The sequence below is a fragment of the Amphiura filiformis genome, chromosome 7, assembly GCF_039555335.1.
Source record: "Amphiura filiformis chromosome 7, Afil_fr2py, whole genome shotgun sequence".
Taxonomy (NCBI): Eukaryota; Metazoa; Echinodermata; class Ophiuroidea; order Amphilepidida; family Amphiuridae; genus Amphiura; species Amphiura filiformis.
The window spans coordinates 44,183,971-44,204,305 of NC_092634.1; the positions used below are offsets into that span (position 1 = coordinate 44,183,971).

At 38.1% G+C, this 20,335-nt stretch overlaps 1 protein-coding gene across 1 annotated transcript in view; it reads left to right on the plus strand.

Annotated features, from left to right (window-relative positions):
• LOC140157206 (E3 ubiquitin-protein ligase rnf213-alpha-like) overlaps positions 1–20,335 on the plus strand; it is a 73,622-nt gene that overhangs the window by 26,307 nt on the left and 26,980 nt on the right. Inside the window, exons 13-26 of the mRNA XM_072180323.1 lie at positions 4,382–4,554; positions 8,248–8,419; positions 9,000–9,622; positions 10,058–10,217; positions 10,800–11,020; positions 11,758–11,895; positions 12,901–13,095; positions 13,960–14,453; positions 15,489–15,613; positions 17,536–17,604; positions 18,307–18,416; positions 19,256–19,391; positions 19,622–19,781; positions 20,069–20,321. Coding sequence (XP_072036424.1) covers positions 4,382–4,554; positions 8,248–8,419; positions 9,000–9,622; positions 10,058–10,217; positions 10,800–11,020; positions 11,758–11,895; positions 12,901–13,095; positions 13,960–14,453; positions 15,489–15,613; positions 17,536–17,604; positions 18,307–18,416; positions 19,256–19,391; positions 19,622–19,781; positions 20,069–20,321 — 3,029 coding nt within the window. The remainder of the gene's footprint in view (positions 1–4,381; positions 4,555–8,247; positions 8,420–8,999; positions 9,623–10,057; positions 10,218–10,799; positions 11,021–11,757; positions 11,896–12,900; positions 13,096–13,959; positions 14,454–15,488; positions 15,614–17,535; positions 17,605–18,306; positions 18,417–19,255; positions 19,392–19,621; positions 19,782–20,068; positions 20,322–20,335) is intronic.

The window sequence follows — 20,335 nt, forward strand, 5'->3', positions numbered from 1 at the left end:
GGCAATGAGTAAGAGAGCCTCATTAGAAACAATTGAGGACAACCAAATTGATGACTTAGGCTACAATTTGGAAGACACATTTGTGTCAAAGTTGAATGAGAAAGAAGATAAACTTCCTTCTCCTGGGGAGAAAAAATACCCCTACAAATGACACAGCCTCTGAGCATGAACAAATTGGGGAAACATTGAGAGACCCATTAAGTCATGACAAGCTAATTCTGGAGCAACAAAATGACCCAGAACTCAAAGAGATCAATCAAAGGGCATTGACCCTAGAAGAAGCAGAACAAAATTCTGTCTGTTTTTACAAACAAGACGATGTGCTAATGAGAAAATGGCGCCCACCTGATGTACCTGCCGATGAAGAGTGGAAGGTAGTGCACCAAATTGTGGTACCAAAAGTATACCACACTGAAGTAATTAACATAGCACATGATAGTCCCATGGCAGGGCATTTGGGTGTTAAGAAAACACATGAAAGAATTCTGAGACATTTCTGGTGGCCCACTCTCAGAAAAGATGTTTCTGAATATTGCAAAACATGTCACATATGCCAAGTAGTAGGGAAGCCAAATCAGAAAATACCTCCTGCTCCATTAAAGCCAATTCCAGCCTTTGATGAACCATTTAGTAGGGTTATTATTGATTGTGTAGGCCCCTACCAAAGACTAAGTCAGGTAATCAATACCTTCTGACAATTATGTGCGCGTCAACACGCTTTCCTGAAGCCATACCCTTGAGAAATATTAAAGCAGTGACTATAGTGAAAGCTTTAACTAAGTTCTTCACATTTGTGGGGCTCCCCAAGTCCATACAGTCAGACCAAGGATCAAACTTTACTTCTGGAGTATTTCAGCAAGTCATGTATCAATTAGGTATAGAACAGTATACCTCAAGTGCTTACCATCCAGAATCACAAGGTGCACTAGAAAGGTTCCACCAAACATTGAAAAACATGATCAGGACATATTGTTTGGAATTTCAGAGGGACTGGGATGAGGGAGTACACTTGTTGTTGTTTGCTGCTAGGGAAGCTGTTCAGGAAACTTTAGGATTTAGTCCTTTTGAGTTAGTGTTTGGACACACAGTGCGCGGGCCCTTAAAGTTGTTGAAAGAAAAGTGGCTCAATGAGAAATCAGATATCAATTTGTTGGATTATGTCTCCAATTTTAAGCATAGGCTTAACAGAGTAACTGATATTGCCAAAGAAAACTTGAAACAGGGTCAGGCCAAAATGAAACAATGCTACGATAAACATGCCAAAGAGAGAGTGTTCAAACCAGGTGACAAAGTTCTAGTACTGTTTCCAATTCCAGGACACCCATTACAAGCCAGATATCATGGCCCATGTGAGGTAGAGTCAAAAGTGGGTGAAGTAGATTATATTATCAAGACTCCTGGTAGACGCAAGAGCAGGCAGTTATGCCACATAAATATGCTCAAAGAGTATGTTGAAAGAAGTGACAGTGGCATTCCAAAACCTGTGTGTACAGTAAAACATGCTGATAATGTAGACAAACATGCCGATGTAGACAAAATCGCCAATGTAGACAAGAGTAAAGATGACAATTCTGATGTCACATTTGACCAGGATAAAGAGCTGGAGCACAAAGAGTATAATGTAAAATTGAACAATTCTGATGTGCTCACTAATTTGGACTCAAAGTTAAGTCATCTTTCTCAAGGTCAACAAAGTCAAACTGGAAATTTGATTCACAAATTTGACAATATATTTCCTGATACGCCAAGTAGAACAAATGCTGCATTTCATGATGTAGATGTTGGTGATACAAAACCAATCAAGCAGCATCCTTACAGAGTCAATCCATTGAAAATGGAACATCTCAAAAATGAGATCAATTATATGCTAGACAATGATATCATAGAACCAAGTAGTAGTGAATGGAGTTCACCATGTATACTTGTTCCCAAGCCTGATGGTTCATACCGATTGGTCGCAGACATGAGAGCTGCAAATGTTCATTCAAAGACAGACTCGTACCCAATTCCAAGAATTGATGATTGCATAGACAAAATTGGGAATGCAAAATTTGTTAGCAAATTTGATCTTTTGAAAGGGTACTGGCAGGTTCCACTCACAGACCGTGCCAAAGAGATTTCTGCTTTTTGTACACCATTTGGTCTTTACCAGTACAAAGTTATGCCATTCGGTTTGAAAAATGCACCAGCAACATTTCAGAGAATGGTGAACCAAATTGTGGCAGACATAGAGGGATGTGAAGCGTATGTAGATGATTTGATTGTTTACAGTCAAACTTGGGAACAACACATGGAACAACTCCATCAATTGTTTAAGAAGCTGTCTGAGGTACAATTGACAGTCAATCTGGTAAAAAGTGAGTTTTGCCATGCCACAGTCACATACTTGGGATATGTTGTAGGTCAAGGTCAGGTGAAACCTATCAAAGCCAAAGTTGAAGCAATTGAGCAATACCCCACACCTGTAAACAAGAAGGCACTCATGAGATTTCTAGGAATGGTTGGCTATTATAGAAAGTTCTGTCCAAACTTTTCAGAGATAGCAAGTCCTTTGACTGATTTGTTGAAGAAAGATGCAAAATTCATTTGGTCAGAACAGTGTGAAAATGCTTTTCACAAAGTCAAATCAATACTCATGAGTTCACCAGTGCTTACTGCACCTGATTTTCAGAAGCAGTTCAAGTTGACTGTTGATGCCAGTGACATAGGCTGTGGAGGTGTTGTGATGCAAGAGGGTGAAGATCAAATAGATCACCCCATTTGTTACTTTTCAAGGAAATTCAACAAGCACCAGAGAAATTACTCCACAATTGAGAAGGAGTGTCTAGCATTGCTATTAGCATTGCTACATTTTGATGTGTATTTGGGTACCACAGTATACCCTGTGCTTGTTTTCACAGATCACAATCCCCTCACCTTCATCAACAGGATGAAGAACAAAAACCAAAGACTGGTGAGGTGGAGTTTAACCTTGCAAGAGTACAATCTGGACATCAAACATATTAAGGGAAAAGACAATGTAATGGCTGATGCCCTGTCCAGAATTGCATAAAAAACTTGATAAACAAAAGTTCCTTTTAAAAGGGAACTTGTGTGACAAGTAGTCACTGTGTATGATGAGTTAAATACTCAAAGTTGATAAAATGTTGAAGTTGATGTAAAAGAAGAAAGCATTTAAGAAAGTTTTCATTACATTCGAACTTTCTTCTTTTAAGGGGGAGGGTGTGATGTGCCCTGAGTAATTTGATTTAATTTAATTATTTAACTTTGTTTACAAGCTGAAAGTATTTCATGAGATGGGAAACCCCCTTGTACGTGCAAGATAATGGTGTGGAAAGTCTTTTGAATTCCCCAAATTATTGTAAACAAAGTCAGAGCTATGTTTGGAACTTGGAAAGCCCCAGTTCATTATTGCACCATCAGGAAAACCCCCAGGAAGTGATGTAATGTGAATGTGTATAATTAATCTTGGGAAATCCCAAGATTGCAGCAATGTTGTGAAAATGTGATTGAAGTAATGGTTTATTAATAGATGATGGGTTTTTGCATGAGTACTGATATAAAAAGCTGGAGGTTTTGTTGGGACTTTACAGAATGCCGTGGGAGATTGAGAAACTCCACATGTGTGTGATGGTCTTAGAGAAAAAAAAAGGAAGTACATTTTAACCAGTTTATATAGCCAATAATTGAGCTAATTTTAATACAGCAACGAAGAAGACAGCGAGCACACAAAAGTGCTCTTCCTCATCAAAGGATTAAAAGTTCTTCTGTCAAATTGCTGGAGTTTGCTGGGTTTGTGAAGGCCACGCATCTGTCAAGAAACAGTGGAGCTGTGTTAAAGAAACCGGTTCCCTGGAAAAAGAGTGATTGGTGAAAGAAACACCATTTTTGGAGAAAGCAGCGCAAGGAGATATATTTGTGGAGATACATGTAGCAGCGCAAAGGAGATATATTTGTGGAGATAACAGCGCAAAGGAGATTGGAGAAAGCATCATCATTTTCGTATGAGGATTTTATACGCAAGGAATTATAAGCGCAAGTGTACACTGGACTTCGCAGGACAAGCGAATAAGGATATATTACATCAGTCGTCCAGAACATTGCAAGAACTCTAGGATCACCAACAAGAAGACAGCTGGTTAAGTAGTCATAGAGTAAAACTGTCATTGTGTGATTTTATTGTATATGCGATATTGTTATTATATGTACCAATCATACTCTGTTTTCAATTAAAGACTTAGATTTTGTTAGCTTAAATAAACAGTGTATTTGTGTTGTGCATTCGTGTGAGTTCGGGTAAAAGGTGATTTTGGCCTTGAGTCAAGTACGACTCGTAACAACTGCCTTTAACTGGATTTCGATTAATCTGTTTTATCATCAGGTACCGATGTAAAAACCATGCTCGACTCTGACGCCAATTCAGGAATCCACATGGTGACCAACCTGATAACAGAGATGAGTCAAAAACTATTGGATGGCACCATTCAACTTCGCCAGCTTCATGCTATTGTTGGTGATCAAGAAAGGCTGAAACGATTCATCGAAATTTACAAGGTAAGCGAAACGTTATGCTCTGGTTGTTGTTAGCTTGCTACGTCATGGACCCAAATCACCTCCAGACTATCAGCAGAGAGAAGAATCCGCTCGACTTTTATTCCGGTGCCCTTCCGGGCACGTCCAGTTTCCTGAAATCGGATTATGATGATCTCGTACCGGGAATATCCATGGATTTCACTATACTACTGCGTACACATCTATATGTGGAATTTACAGTGCTTTGTGTTTGCGCGAAAGTTAAACTCTCACTTGGTGCTTGAGGTTAGATTGGATTGATAACTATGGATGGCGGAAAGCTTCAAAATACGCCTAAGAATACGCCTAAGAATACGCCTAACCTTAGACGTCTAAGATGCAATCTTAGACGTTCTAAGATGCAATCTTAGACGTCTAAGATGCATTCTTAGGCGTCTAAGATGCAATCTTAGGCGTCTAAGAAATTCGCGGTAGACTTAAATCAACGAATCACAGGACTAGAAATCCCAAACAACCAATCATCTTAGGCGTATTCAATTATTGACCAATGAAATCTTAGACGCCTAAGATTTTACACGCCTAAGAATTCTTACACGTCTAAGATTGACCATTTGACCGTGACTAGTGGTGGACGGTATCGCAAATTTGATCAAAACGTACAACGGACGCTGTGCGTTAGAGAATATTTCGAACAATGGCTGGGTGGTGTGTTTTTAATAAACTCATTTTCTCTCCTTAGCCACCCGGGTCAATCCCAAAGAGAAAGGGGTGATGGGGTGGGAGGGGGGTAGGGTACATGTTCTCCCACCTTTCGGCACAATGGCCCATTGTTTTGTTCTTTTCAGCCACTTTTGACAATTCAGGCGGAACAATGTATTTTACATAATAGGCTTTTTTTTCATTTGAACATAATCTAGCAGTTGATGTTGTTGTTGCAAAGTGATAAAACTTAAATTTGTTTTAAATATTTTGTTTTTCTGATGACTTGCAGTTAAGGGCTGGGGTATGAACGTTTGGACAGTATTTATTTTGGGACATTAGAGCACATCAGACATATCGAATCGCATTCTGAATACGAAGAATGTCATTCTGATATCAAATAATTTTGATTTTTTGAAATTCGCAATTTAATACACATTTTATGGCAAATCATTAAAATTGATATTTTTGATATTTAACAGTACTCGAAGTAAACTTTATAAATCTGATGATTTATACTTAAAGTGTATGTAGGTGGGATGAAAAGCCGACGATCAATTGAAAATTTTGACCTTTCGTATTGAAGATATGGATTTTGTTTCCAAAAACACCCAAAAAAATAGGTCTTTTGGGGAAAAATCCATATCTTCAATATGAAAGGTCAAAATTTTCAATTGACCGTCGGCTTTTTCCTGCTACATACACTTTAAGAATATATCATTAGATTTATATAATTTACTTCGAGGACTGTTATATATCAAAATTTGAAAAATATCAAATTTTTATAATTTGTCATAAAATTTGTATTATATTGTGATTTTCAAAAATTAAAATTATTTGATATCAGAAAGACATGCTTCGTATTCAGAATGCAATTCGATAGGTCTGAGGTGCTCTCATGTCCCATACAAAATTCTGTCGAAACGCAATAAACGCTCATTTTAGATCCCTTAATGTAAGATTTTTATTTGTGTGGCTATAGTGTAAATGATGATGATGATAATGATGATGATGATGATGATGTTGTTGTTGTTGTTGTTGTTGTTGTTGTTGTTGTTGTTGTTGTTGTTGTTGTTGTTGTTGTTGTTGTTGTTGATGATGATGATGATGATGATGATGATGATGATGATGATGATGATGATGATAATGATGATGATGATGATGGATAATACAAATGATGTCAGATGATTATTAGAGTCGTGGTGGTGATGATGATGGCAGTGATGAGGGATTAAATTTAGTATGAAATTTTCACCTCCCCCCCCCCGCACCCACCCAGTTTGATACTGAGATAGGAACGGACTAGTATTGGCTCCAACATTGATTAGGGGGAGGGGGTTGCAAGCAATATGAAACATTGATGTTTGCCACTCATGTTACTTGTGATGTTTAAACAAAGATGGTGTCAACCTGCTCACTTTTCATGTATGTTTTTTCTTAACACGTATGCTATGACTGAGCCAAAATACACAGTTAAGAGACCTCGATACCTCCATTCAACAAGAAAGTTAACCTGAAGGTGTAGGGTATGATGCGTTTATATCCAATACGTTCAGAGGTCAAGTTATTATTGCACACACATTATAAGGTCAACCAACTATGTCTTTATAATTCGAACAGCGTGTGACATATTTTCGCCAACTTCAGCCCCCAGGCCAAGGCCAAATCGTGTTTTATAATTGAAGAGATCAGATATGCATAATTTCAGTCTGCAAAGTGCAAGAAGACAAGAGGTCAAATTTTCTATGTTAAAAATAGAATCATGGAGGTATATAAATATATGCTAGGCATGTTTGTTCCTCTTTGTTGTTTGTGTATTAATTTTTATCATCATCATCATCATCATCATCATCATCATCATCATCATCATCATCATCATCGTCGTCGTCGTCGTCGTCGCCGTCATCATGCTCATCAACATTAATACCTGACTACTAGTACTAGCCACACCAAAACAGCACACCAAACCAACGAAAATAAAATCAAACCAATTAATCAATTTTGCTGCAAGTCCTCAGAGAAAATCACATTGGTGATACCGTCCATCACTAAAATATCAATCTTAGACGTGTAAGAATTCTTAGGCGTGTAAAATCTTAGGCGTCTAAGATTTCATTGGTCAATAATTGAATACGCCTAAGATGATTGGTTGTTTGGGATTTCTGGTCCTGTGATTCGTTGATTTAAGTCTACCGCGAATTTCTTAGACGCCTAAGATTGCATCTTAGACGCCTAAGAATGATCTTAGACGTCTAAGATTGCATCTTAGACGTCTAAGGTTAGGCGTATTCTTAGGCGTATTCTTAGGCGTGTTTTGAAGGTTTCCGCCATCCATAGATAACAAATAAATGGCGTGTATGATTGGCCGTGTGTGTTGGGGACAAAGTTCCCGGGCAAAGTGCCTGCTAAAAATCAAATGTTTTCGCGGTCAATTAACCAGTATATCTCAAATCTGAATAATTGTTCAATAAGTAAAGCCCTTATTATAATTGTGTCGAGATATGTTACATATGATAACATACGTATGCTGTACTTTTGTTACGACTAATATAAACCTTTTTATGACTAAATTGAGTTCAACTGAATGCGTTCATCGTCATTAAAGGAGGATTTCGTGATCCTTAGCATCCTCTTTTTATGACATTTTTCAGTAGATACCCATGAAAAAAGCTCATTCCCAAAATTTCAGTCTATTCCGATTTTGCGTTTGGGAGTTATACATGATTATGTGTATTACGCTGCTCCATAGGCCAGTGTTGTAATTTCGTTCTGGTATACCAGAACGGAATTCAAATTTGACGATATTTCTATTAAACGAATTAATCTGCAAGAAATTGTTGGTATATAGACATTATGTAGCCAGAGGTTTCAAGTGGTACAAAAATCTCAACTTTTTTTGAAAAAAGTGGGGGCATGAGGCTGTGGATCACGAAATGCCCTTTTAACACCATTATTTTATTTCTCAAAAATCGACTATAGCATAGTTTAATATAGTGTTTTATACAAAATCAACAGACAGCAGCTGTAAGCAAGACGTACAATTTGGGGCCTGATCAAGGGGAGTCCACAGTGAGTGCTAGTGACATGGACAAGCTGTTGCAGATCAGGCAGCTAGAGTTCCAAGCTATCGAGGAAAAACAACCTTTGACGGAAAACTTCGTGGAAATGTGTATGGCACTTGCACCAGGTATTATTTGTGTTATCTAATAAACCAAGAGTAATCCACGGGAGGAATAGTGGTTTTAGTATACAGTGTATAAAGACCCACATAGTCCAGTGAGACTTCGCGAAAAAAATGCCAACTATATCACCCTTGCTCACTTCAATTCTAAATGACTGAATCTAGCTTGGTGTTTCCAAAATAAAACAAGTTTTAAATACCTAACCAACTCATTATAAACTGCCAGAATTTGCTTCTTTTTATAGACAATCAAATATTCAGTCCTAATTTGGGGCTAAACATGAATCAGTGGCTAATCGGTTGTTTTAAGCCTTTTCTAATGTGTTTCTGTTAAGTTATCACAAGATTCCTATATATACAGGCGTGCACTCTATAAATGCACAATCTATAAATAAAAGTCGCCGTATCAACCTGGTAGTAAAATCAGTTAAATTCTCACCGATCCCGCTTAAACAGGTAAAGAGGTCAAGTTAGCACAACAGTAACATGTGAATTTCTTTCATCTACATGTATTGCTGCATATTGAATTGCATTGACAAACATTAATTCGCAATTTTTCCCATTTCATTTTCATTATTGCTCCCAGCCATCCAAGTAGACACCTCAAGTATTAGTAGCAGAGCAGTTTTCGACGTGAAATCATCAGAACACACAGTGGCACAGCATTGTACAACTGCCACACATCGGAGAAGATCTATTGTCTCATCAAGAGACAGAGTTAAACCCGTTGTCAAGATAGTGGTACCAGCAGCTGTCATGAACGTCTTGCAGCGCCTATATGACTGCAACAAAAGAGACAGCCATGTGTTCCGTGCAATATGTACAGTACAAATAGAACTCGCATCCCTTAACGTTGCAGAATCACGCATTTGTTCTACCGTCTACGCAGCGAGGGAAATTTGGCTCCCTGCACTCAACACGTGGGATCGAATTAGAGATGGGTTAGACGACGGATCGATCACATGCGATGACATTTACTCATACTTCGTAGGATTATCGAATTCAGATATTGCACTCAGAGAGGAACTGTGCAAATTTAGCAAGAAAGAAGAACGGGTTCCCAGATGGCTCGAGGATAGAGTGAAGCAGATTCAGGATTTGTTCCATGTTCAGAGTTCCTTGAAATTAGCTAAGATTCTGATTGATTTGATAGATATCCTTGGATTGACACAAACAAGAGTATCAGATATTGGGAACCTGGAAGAACTGGTAAGACTTGATTTCATTCTGTAACATATCCATTACAGACGTCCAGTGCGAAACAAAATTACAATAACAAACTTCTCAAAAGCATCTTATAGTATACTGAAGCTATAACCTTTGGCAGAAAAACCCGGGGCAGAAAAGTGGATTTTACTAGTCGATTCGAAAGCGGTTAATTAAATTTAAAGTAAACATAGAAAACATGCATACAGAACAATAACTATCAGCAAATCGCCTGTGATCAGTTGATTATAATACCAAATGATATCTTAGTGATATAAATTTGTGAAGAGTAACATTTGATAAAAAAAAGAACCAAAAAATACAAAACTGTCCCCTAAATATAAGTTCAAAGACCAATGTTCCTTTTTTTTAACTAATAGTATCTGACTCGTAAACAATAATTATTATAACAAGTATTATTCTTATTGATCCTTGTAGGCAATGTCAGGGTCTCAGTCCCTGCGAGCAATTAGTACTGCCAACAAGATATCCGAAGTAGCCAAGGAGCTCTCTTCAGTTGACTCTACCCAAATCACTTGTATTGAACAGGTCATACACTGCCAGGAAGTCGTAAAGTGGATCAGGAACAATATGCAAGGTACGGGAATTATTGTACGTAAGGATAGACGCGATATTAATGGTCGAAGCAGCCGAAAAATCGATTTTCATTATCTAAATCATATATATATTATTGAAAAATAACACATTAATGTTGTGAAAAAATTCATTCTACAAATCATATACTTTGAAAACTTGCTTGATTTATTGTTGTTAATGAGTTATGTATGTTTTACAAAAGTGTTGTTGTTTCAGCCCTCTATACAACATAACTAAAGAACCACAGGACCTAAAAAAGTATATCTGTGATATTTGAATTCTTCTATACGCTCGCAATGAAATGATCAATGCAATTTTTGCCAAAGCTCAATACCATTCGCAAGATGCTGTGAACTACCAAATCGCAACAGTTTCAAATAGTTGCTAACCTTAAATGGTGTACATACTCAAGAGAAAACTCCATACTAACATCAATTCAGATCAGTTGTTCTGTATAAGAATAGTACTATGTCAATGAACTTCGAAGAAATCTATGATATACTTTCCAAAACTACATTTAATATCTTCAAGAAACAGAATGATTATTATGAAAACTCAGTATCGTATTTCTCCTTCATTGCAGACATGGCTGAATTTTTTGACTTCATCGATGACATACAATGTACGGAATTAGAAACTGATGCCCAATTTGACGCCCTGACAGCGTTCAGCAGAGCAGTAGATGGATATGCTCCGCTCATATTTGATCTCAAATTCGATACAGCTTCTCTTAGTGATGTCATAAAAGCGTGCCAAAACGTCTGGAAAAACCTGCAGTATGACAGGAATATGGCCACTGTGTTGGTATGTAGACCTAGTTTTAGTTCCTCGAGGGGGGTGCGCGCAAAGCACGCATGGCCGCGAAGCTGCCAACGTCTGCGCCGAGACTATTGGATTTTGTAATGTCAGAGAGGCGTTGTCATGGTCCCATACAGGCACTGAACAAGTGCTATTGGTATGTTTATATTCAACAGTCAGGATCCAACTGCATAATTCGGAAATACTTCCTTTTAGAGCAGCATGCTGCCTAATCCAGAAACATAATATCCTACAATAAAATGCTCTTAGTAATGATTTAGAGTTCCAAAGAAATATAAATGGAGTCTCGTAGTATTCATGAATATACTCTCAGTGATAATTTCCAACAAAATGGTTTTGTTATTTAAATTACCAAAAAATACCGCCCAATCAGTTATTAGGTTACCATGGGGGCTAGTCTGCCGAATTCAGAATTCAGTTGCAAAGACAGATGTAGCCTAGTCAGGCAATGTTGCAGTTGGCTCGGGATCGGACTGTTAAACACCAGACTGTGATTTTTTCAACAGTCATCATGATAATATGTTATATTCATGATTGTCTGAACAAAATCATATTCGCCATTCATTGGCTTACAACAAACAACAAAATAGGGCAGTATACCATACCGGCAACAGGATGGACAGCAAAAGCATCTCTATCAACAAAAACCGAAAAACATAATATCACCACCACTTCTTGTGTTTACTTCATTATCATGATTATTTCCATACCTTTTTTAATAGCGAGATTCTCAGAAATACCTTGCCATGCTACAACAATTCCGCCAGAATCGAGACTATGCGCAGACTACAGCAATGCATGAAATAGAACACATCAATGCAAGAGGTGTCTACACGCTTGGAACGCAACCTGGAAATGAGGTAAATTGTCCTCCTTGATATTAAGGCCAGTCTAAATGAGAATAATACCACTGAATATTAAATAAGATTTCAAGTATAATAAGAACTTTTTGTAACGAAGAAAGGATATGTGCACAGCTTTATTTTATCATGGGCCATCTGCCCCGCCTTTACCAGATGAACCACGGGGAGAGCGTAACAGCTTCTCTGAATCTGGTCTTAGCTAGGATTTGACAAGTGCCCGTCATTTTCACCAAAACTGCCTGTCCAAAATTTGACCCTGAAATATAAACCAGACTTCTGCCCCTTCTGGGGGTTGAGTCAGTTCAGATTCCTATGGTCTTGTTTTAACTTCCCAGAACTAATTCAAACATTATTTATACAATTTAGGATATGTCATTAATTTTGTCCCAGGACTGGAGTAAACTGCCCGTCCAAAATTACGGGTGGATAGTTGGCTAACTAATACCACAGAAGTTCTGTCTCTTTGAATTACCCAATGTGGGTCCAGTAAACAGTATGTAACTCTAGAATATAATGTGTACCATGGAATGGGATGAAATAGAACATTAAGTTCAGTTTTGTCATATAGGGCTATTGGTTTCCCGATGTGTGCCAATGGCTCTTTCTATCATACCCTGAACATTTACACAGTGCTATCGTGTTTTGGTGAACAAAAAAAAACGCCAAATAAAAGACCCATTACAATATATAAGTGTTAATTTTTATGCTCGATACAATGTATTACATCTCCAGTATACGATAGAAAGAGCGCTATATACCCGAACTAAATGTGGTGCGTAGTAGAATATATACCACATAGGGTAACAGGCACTACTTCTCCTGTTAAATCTAAGCTAGCCAACGATTGCCGAATCACTAGCAGCTACTCATCATGTTAACGAGATATAGGTTTACTAAATAAGCGTACCTGTAAGAAGTATATGTTTATGGTATATTTTTACAAGATTCCAACCACGATTAATATTTTTGAAAAATCGTTTTATATTAATCTTACTTTTATAGGGCAATGACTACTACTGCAAACCAAACTTAGAGCTCTTCCAATTAATGGTTGCAAAGGATGCCAACAACCCAGAGAGTCGAGCCATTACATATGAGTATGAAAATCTGAGAGATCTTGAGCGAAGCCTTACTCTGATGTCCAGTAACGTTACTTCCAAACCTGAGAAACAGGGTCAACTTGACTACTTTACTGAGGTAATGAGCTATTCAAGTTGAAATCCATATACGCCCTATGGAAGACATGACCTTAAATCTTCCACAGGTGGGAGTAGATTTCAAATGGTCGCCCATTCAGGTAACCTTATTTGAAATTCACATTCCCTGTGTGGAAGATTAAAGTCGTGTCTTTCATAGAGAGGTTATAATATACTTAAGGTTTTAAACTTAAGTTTTTAAATATTCAAAAATATTTACTAGAAGTACCCATTTTAGGCAGATCGCTAACTCTAATCATTTGTAAAGAGGTACTAAGATAAGACAGGCACTAGCTAATCTACGTCTCTCCAGTCTTGCCCTTTTGCTAGGGTCCCTTGGTGTGACTCTGCTTGTTCTGCTCGCGACTGATGTACTGATATTTCATGACGTGGTTTGATTAGCCAATCAGAACCGCACATCGGTATTTATGGTGTATAATGTTCTACATCAATTGATAAAAAAGTGCGAACATTATTATTTAAGGTTGTATTATTTTCGCCGCATTGCTCAGGATGCACACACATACCTATATCCGCCATATGGTCCGATATGATGTCCTCTAAGATCTGGAGAAAGGCGCTTTATAAATCCAAAATGTATTATTTGTATTTATTAATGATGCTGAAGTCAATTAAGGTGGGATGACGTCCCATATTACATCGCCACCTGTTAGCCTTGCTGAGTCTTTCCAGCGTAAAATTTGGAATGTTAAAAAGGGAAATCAGTACAGGTATATCGACTACACCACTTCAAAATTATTCCAAATTTCGAAACCCCAATCTGATTCCACTTCCACTTGACAATAATGCCCAGAGTAGCTCTCATCTGAAACCATAATCGTAATTTCTATGTTAACATTTCCAGGTAATATCGTTGGTCCACCAAACCGCCACTATATACAATAGTCTATGTTCGGCAGGATGCATGTTCTTCCGTGAATGGGGTGCTAAACTATACTGCTTCCACTACCACGCCAAGCCTTCCATAATAGCTCACTTCGGCACTGGTAAGGCAATCAGTGGCAGTCGTGAAATCCCCAGAGAACTTGCAGATTTGCGACAATTCATGGAAGATTGTTCGTCGGAGTGGCTGCGTTACATAAGCAAGATCAGATCCAAGTATTCCCACCTGAATCTCTACACCAACGAGCAGCTGCTAGTGATCCGGCAATCGTTGGCTAGCTTAGATCTAACAGGGGAAGTAGTGCCTCAGGTATACACTCTATTCGGGAAAGTAAAAGCTGGTTGCATGCAGGAAGATGTAGATATGGCGATGTCCAGATGTCAGTTCTCTGCGAATAAGCAAGCCATCGCTGCAAAACTGAACCAGGCATTAGTCAAGCAAGGAAGGAAATCAAGGTATGTGTGATTCAATGTATTATTCGATTTGAAATCCACACACCAATATAGGTACCCCATTTGAAATCCACACTCCCTGTGTGGGAGATGAAGGTCATGTCTTTCAGATTTCAACTAGAATAGCTCATTACGTTACCTGTGTCTTAAAAAAGTTTAATTTTTACTTGTCAAGAGTTCTTTTTGTGAAGTTTACACTGAGGTGATCACATAAACATGTTGTCATATATGCAGGGACAGTATATGATCCGGATGGGTCAGTGAGGGACACCTGCAAAATGAGTAATTCCTAGGTAGTGCCCTACGCATGTGACAGTTGGTGCTGGCATTCTCATGACATGGAGTATGTTAAAGGCATCGTTGGACTAAAATGAACTATTACCGTAGACAATACAGTGACATCCAAGATGAAATAGGCCCATGACATAAATATCAAGGCACTTGTATCCACTGAATCGATATCGACACATTTTAAAATTCGAGTCAAGTATGACAATCATCTCAGTACATATCAGTTAAAGCCATGTTATAACATTTCCATTAAAAAATAGATTAGTATTTCTTTTCCATAAAATGTTAGCTTTTACTGTCAGATATGACTCCTTTTAATTTTGAGCCGGACAACTGAGGTAAAGCAAAGAAAACTGAAATGTACTACCAGCGCAGATGTCGCCGATGCATGTCACTCCTTCGGTTGTGCTACTGCACGGGCCTTTGATATGTGTTTACCATCCCGCACGCCGTGTACGTACTGTGATGTGAACATCGTGTACGCGTTCGACTAGTATTTCCAATGTAATACTAAAACGACGGTTCCTGTGTTTTATTCAAAATCGCGAATTTTGACAAAACTACAGCACCTAAAGTCTTGATTTTTGCAGGGCATGTTAGTTTAATAAATTATATTTGTAAAAAACGGAATTTTGAAAAATATTGAGGGCGTTCTCCTCAGCAAATGTTATAATATGGCTTTAATTCAAGCTAGTATCTATCTTTTACCTTTCATCATATCATATTGATCTTTCATTTTAAACGCAGCTCGATTAAAGACACCTTCGAGAATCTGTGGCAAGTCTACTTAAAGAACATCACACACAACGACCTAGGGAAGGCATTAAGTCTTGAACAACTTGGCATGTTTTTTGCATATCTTGCGGAACTAGGTAAGGGTGTAGCCTTAAATTTAATAATAAAATTGAAATTGAACTTGTAGCCAATAATTTCGCGGGTTTCAAATTATACGTATAATTAGTATAAATAGATTCCCAGTTTTATTTTGATGAAAGTAACTGATCTTTACTTGATCACATTGAAATGGTTAACCAGTGCCGCCGACAAGGGGGTTAAGGGGTGCGTTACCCCCGGGCCCGGGATCCTTAGGGGCCCGTAAAAATAAAGATTACCTTAATGGGCCCATAAAAGCAAAGAAAAGAGACCTCGGGCCCTTAAAAGGGGGCCCCTTAAAAGGGGGGCCCCTTGGATCATTAACACTTTGTAAACACACGTTTGATAATGAAAGGTACTAGTATACAGGGTGTATCAAAATTAAGTATACAGTTTGAAAAATGCCGCTAGATTAAAAAGTATGAGGTCTTTGGTCAAAATTCTCTAGTTGATAACTTAATCAACATATTGTCCTCCTTCAGCTGAAAAATCACTGGCGTGTGACCATTAATAAGGATTTGGTGGCTACTTTTGTGAGCCGAGTACAAAGAGCAGTTGCGCGAAGTCAATTGGGTTTAAATGCCCGGTGCTTGTTATTGTTTTGCAGCCAAGAGAAACATGCAGGTGTACAGATCATTTGTCCTCATTTTAGGGTTCCAATCCTGTGCATGTGTGAGTTACATAACACGTGACTTTTGGTAAATCTGGGCAACTATCTCCTTACATATGCTAGGTTTTACTTGACAAGGAGAACAGCAACATTAAAATGGATACTCCACAGTACACGCCAGAGCAAAGGGCCTTCCTTGTTGCAGTGTACCATCGCACCCAGAGTCCAGCAGAAGTGCTTCGGTGATTCTGTCAGCAGTACCCAAATGCACGCCCCCCCCCCCTTCACATGGCGCTATTTACAAAAATGTTGCGAAGTATCAGATAACTGGAACGAGTCATAATCTGAACAGAGAACATTGTGGTTGCCCCCGAACTGGAAGATCTGGTGCTAATATCCTAGCAGTCTGTAACACTCTGCAGGCGGGGCAAGCAGGAGGTTAAATTAGCTGCCGTCGAAATGGACTTGGAATACCATCTGCAACCTTTAACAGAATAACTCGTTTATGACTTGCGATTTCATCCCTATCAGACGATAAGGAGACATCAACTTCAGCAAACAGATCACCAATGTCGCACTGTGTTCTGTCAGTGGCTTCTTGCCCGTCCCCTACGTTTCCTGGAAGATTTCATCATTGGCGATGAAGCAGTGTTTGCATAAAATGTTTTCACAAGTCCTCCTGCAGACCTTGATGAACTTCAGAGACGCATAATAATATTGCACAAGTTGACATTCTCAGGCAGGACAGACCTCTCAATAGACGTGATTGGGCATGTGAAAGACCAAAACTAAAACTGTCAATAACTGTAAACAGTAAAGAAAGTGGTGAGACTTTTCTTGTAATTTGTATGTTGTTTTGATTTTTATTGACTTCGCGCAACTGCTTTTTGTACTCGGTTCACAAAAGTAGCCACCAAATTATTATTGGTCACACGCCAGTGATTTTCCAGCTATAAGAGGACAAGATGTTGATTAAGTAATCAACTAGAGAATTTTGACAACAGACCTCATACTTTTTATTCTGGCGGCATTTTTCAAACTGTATACTTAATTTTGATACACCCTGTATGCACATGCTTACAACGAAACAATCCAATTTTTGACACAGCTTTCTCCTTGACTAAATAATACAACACATGTAAGAAAATCTATATATAGCAATTTCTTAGTGTAATTCTTATGAATTTGAACAGACAACTCGTAATTTTCAAAAAGGACTTTTAAGTCAAACTTTAAAGAAAAACTCTAACTTTGTGTTACCTTTTTCTAATGGTTAATAAGGTTGATTTGTTTGTTTCTTACTTTCTTTAGAACAACCAGTACAGCGGCGATCGTTCACATTCCGAGAAGGACAACCGAATCTCATCCAATGTGAAAGCGGTAAATATTACGTAATTCTTACACAGTATCTTCATAAACTTGATAAATTGACAACCATTTCAACCAGATTCCTCCTTGTACGACTTCCCCTAATGTATTTATCTTATACAACAGCCAACGGCCAGCGACGAGCGGTTAAATTTCGGCCGATGTTATTTTCAAAACCGAATACTACCATTGGCATGATCGGTCAAATCTCAAAAGCACGATGATCGCTAGTTGGCGCCCACTGTATCTAAACACATCAAAAAAGTAACTACCCTCTTAATGAATGACCATTCAAAACGATTTATTGTATGCCAGATTTGGGATATGCTTTCGAAGCAGAATTTATTTCTGCGCATTATGACACCTCATTTGTTGTAAAGAGCTATTCCATTTAAAATCCACACTACACCTGTTGAAGATTTGGGAAATATCTTCCACAGGGGAAGTATGTTTTTCGAATGTCAGGGTTAATCATTTTGAAACCCATACTCCCCCTGTATTATGGCTTTGCCTATATCTTCCACAGCTGGAGTGACTATTTCAAATGGAAATTTCCCAATTGTCTATTCTATTCGAAACTCATACTCCCTCTGCGGAAGACTTAAGCTAAACCTGGGAATAGCCCAGTGGTCTTATACCTCTACAAAAAATAAGTTCAATAACAACACCAACAACCAAACTAAATGTGTACCTACCTGTTAATTCTTTTTGCAGATGATTTATTGGTTAACATCTTGTCTGTGTACGAATCTGATTCCACTGGAGATCGTCTTCCAGGATCTGAGGAAGTGCTTTTATGCAACGCCGAAACAACAGTAGAGGAGGTGAACATGATCAAAATAAACAAGAAAATAAATATTATAGCATATCATAGTTCAAATCGGTTCATCTTATTTTTTTAAAAACTTGCTAAAAAGCACCCAAACATCTCTTATAAAGTATTTGTATCGCGATTTAATACAAGAAACTATAATAGTTTTCATAACTGGGTCATGATGCCTTAAACACATAATACAAAAATATGCGTTTATTAACCCTAACGCCCCAGTGGTTTTTGGAGACTGGAAGCGAAAGAATGAAAGAATAAAGAGAGCAAATAAACAAAAATGTTGTTTGCTCTGGTGGGATTCGAACCCGAGATCCCTCGCATGCCAATCACTTATCACTAGGCCACCGACACTTTGTCACGGATCTTTCGATGGCCAGGCCAACGAAAGCGTGCCCATATATCACTTATGGTGATTGCGTCATCACATCTCGTGGGATGCACGCACACGCTGTGTATATTTTGTAGTACCCGGTACTGTTAGGGTTAATGTAACACCTTGAGTGATTAACATATCATCGTGATTTCTGCATAATGTTGACTACCATATCACTTTAAATCGTCCATATACAACCCATGAAGTAAATTGCGTGATTCGCCGTGTGCGGGTAGCAAAACCGGCTTTGCAGCGTTAAATTCGATATAGTCAGTATATTAAAAAGTAACCAGTTTATAGTTCTCTTGAGTTCACCAGTTTGAGAGGCCCCCTTGGAGATCAGTACCAGTTACTGAAGGGGCTACCCTGGTTAAAGAAAGAAAGAATGAATGAATGAGAAAACCACAATATCTAGAAATTTTACTTTTTAAACTTATATTGATATAATTTGTTTGTTTCAGATTGACTTACTTTTCAGGCGAGCATTTGACGATTGCAGTGGGCGGATCTATTGCCTAGGAGGCCCTGAAGTTTTAAAGCCCAGTGTGAGCAGTACAGCATTGAATTGCTTCAATTATCTATCTAAAGACAGAAAAGGTAAATCATATGTACAATAAACAATATAGTGAGAATAAATGTATCGGATTCATGAACAGAAAACAAACAATGATGTTATACACTAGTGCAACCTACAATATTTTTCTGTATACTTATACGTTTTCATTATAAATCATTAAGTACTTCGTAAATTCTAATTATGGTTGTTGGTTTTTTTCTTCTTCTTCTTCATCATCTTTTTTAATAAAATCAATTATAATACATTACAGATTCGAGATATCGACTGGCGATCGTATACTCGAACAAGCGACCAGTGTCGCCCCTACTAGATGCACTCAGTAAATACAGTAGACAACCGGAAAAGCAGAGTATGAGGCCAAAAGTGAAGAAGTTCCTGGAGCAGCAATTGATGCAGGCCACGCTGGAAAGGTAACGAGATGTTGTATGAGAAGTAAAAATGAGACAAAAAATCAAAGAAGATAATGAATATCTTTATTCCTTATGTGCCATGTTTAGTTTGGTGCCGATGGCTCTTTCTATCGTACTCTGAATATTCCCATGCCGCTATCGTATTTTTAAATAAAAAAACGATAGCGCTAAAGCAATAAAAAAAAACGCTGCTGAGTTTATAGTGTAACAAGCATTATGAAATATTGCAGTGTTACATCTTACTTATTTACTCATGTATTTAATAAGTTGTCTGTGTTCTATTTTAGCCAACATCCAGTAAAGGTCCTAAGCTCTACCAAACCAGGCAACGGTAAATCGCTGGAAGTCACAGACAGAGCCATGAAACTCCAAGCGATTCTCATAGACAATGGTGAACAAAATGTCCGGTTGAGTGACGTCTGTATAACACTACCGATACTTGGTGACAAGGTTGATGTTGATGTGCTAATCTCAGCAATCTGGAACCAAATGCCAATGTCATCTCGACCGCAGATATTTCATTTTGATATTTCCCCACTGGTAAGTTTTGATGA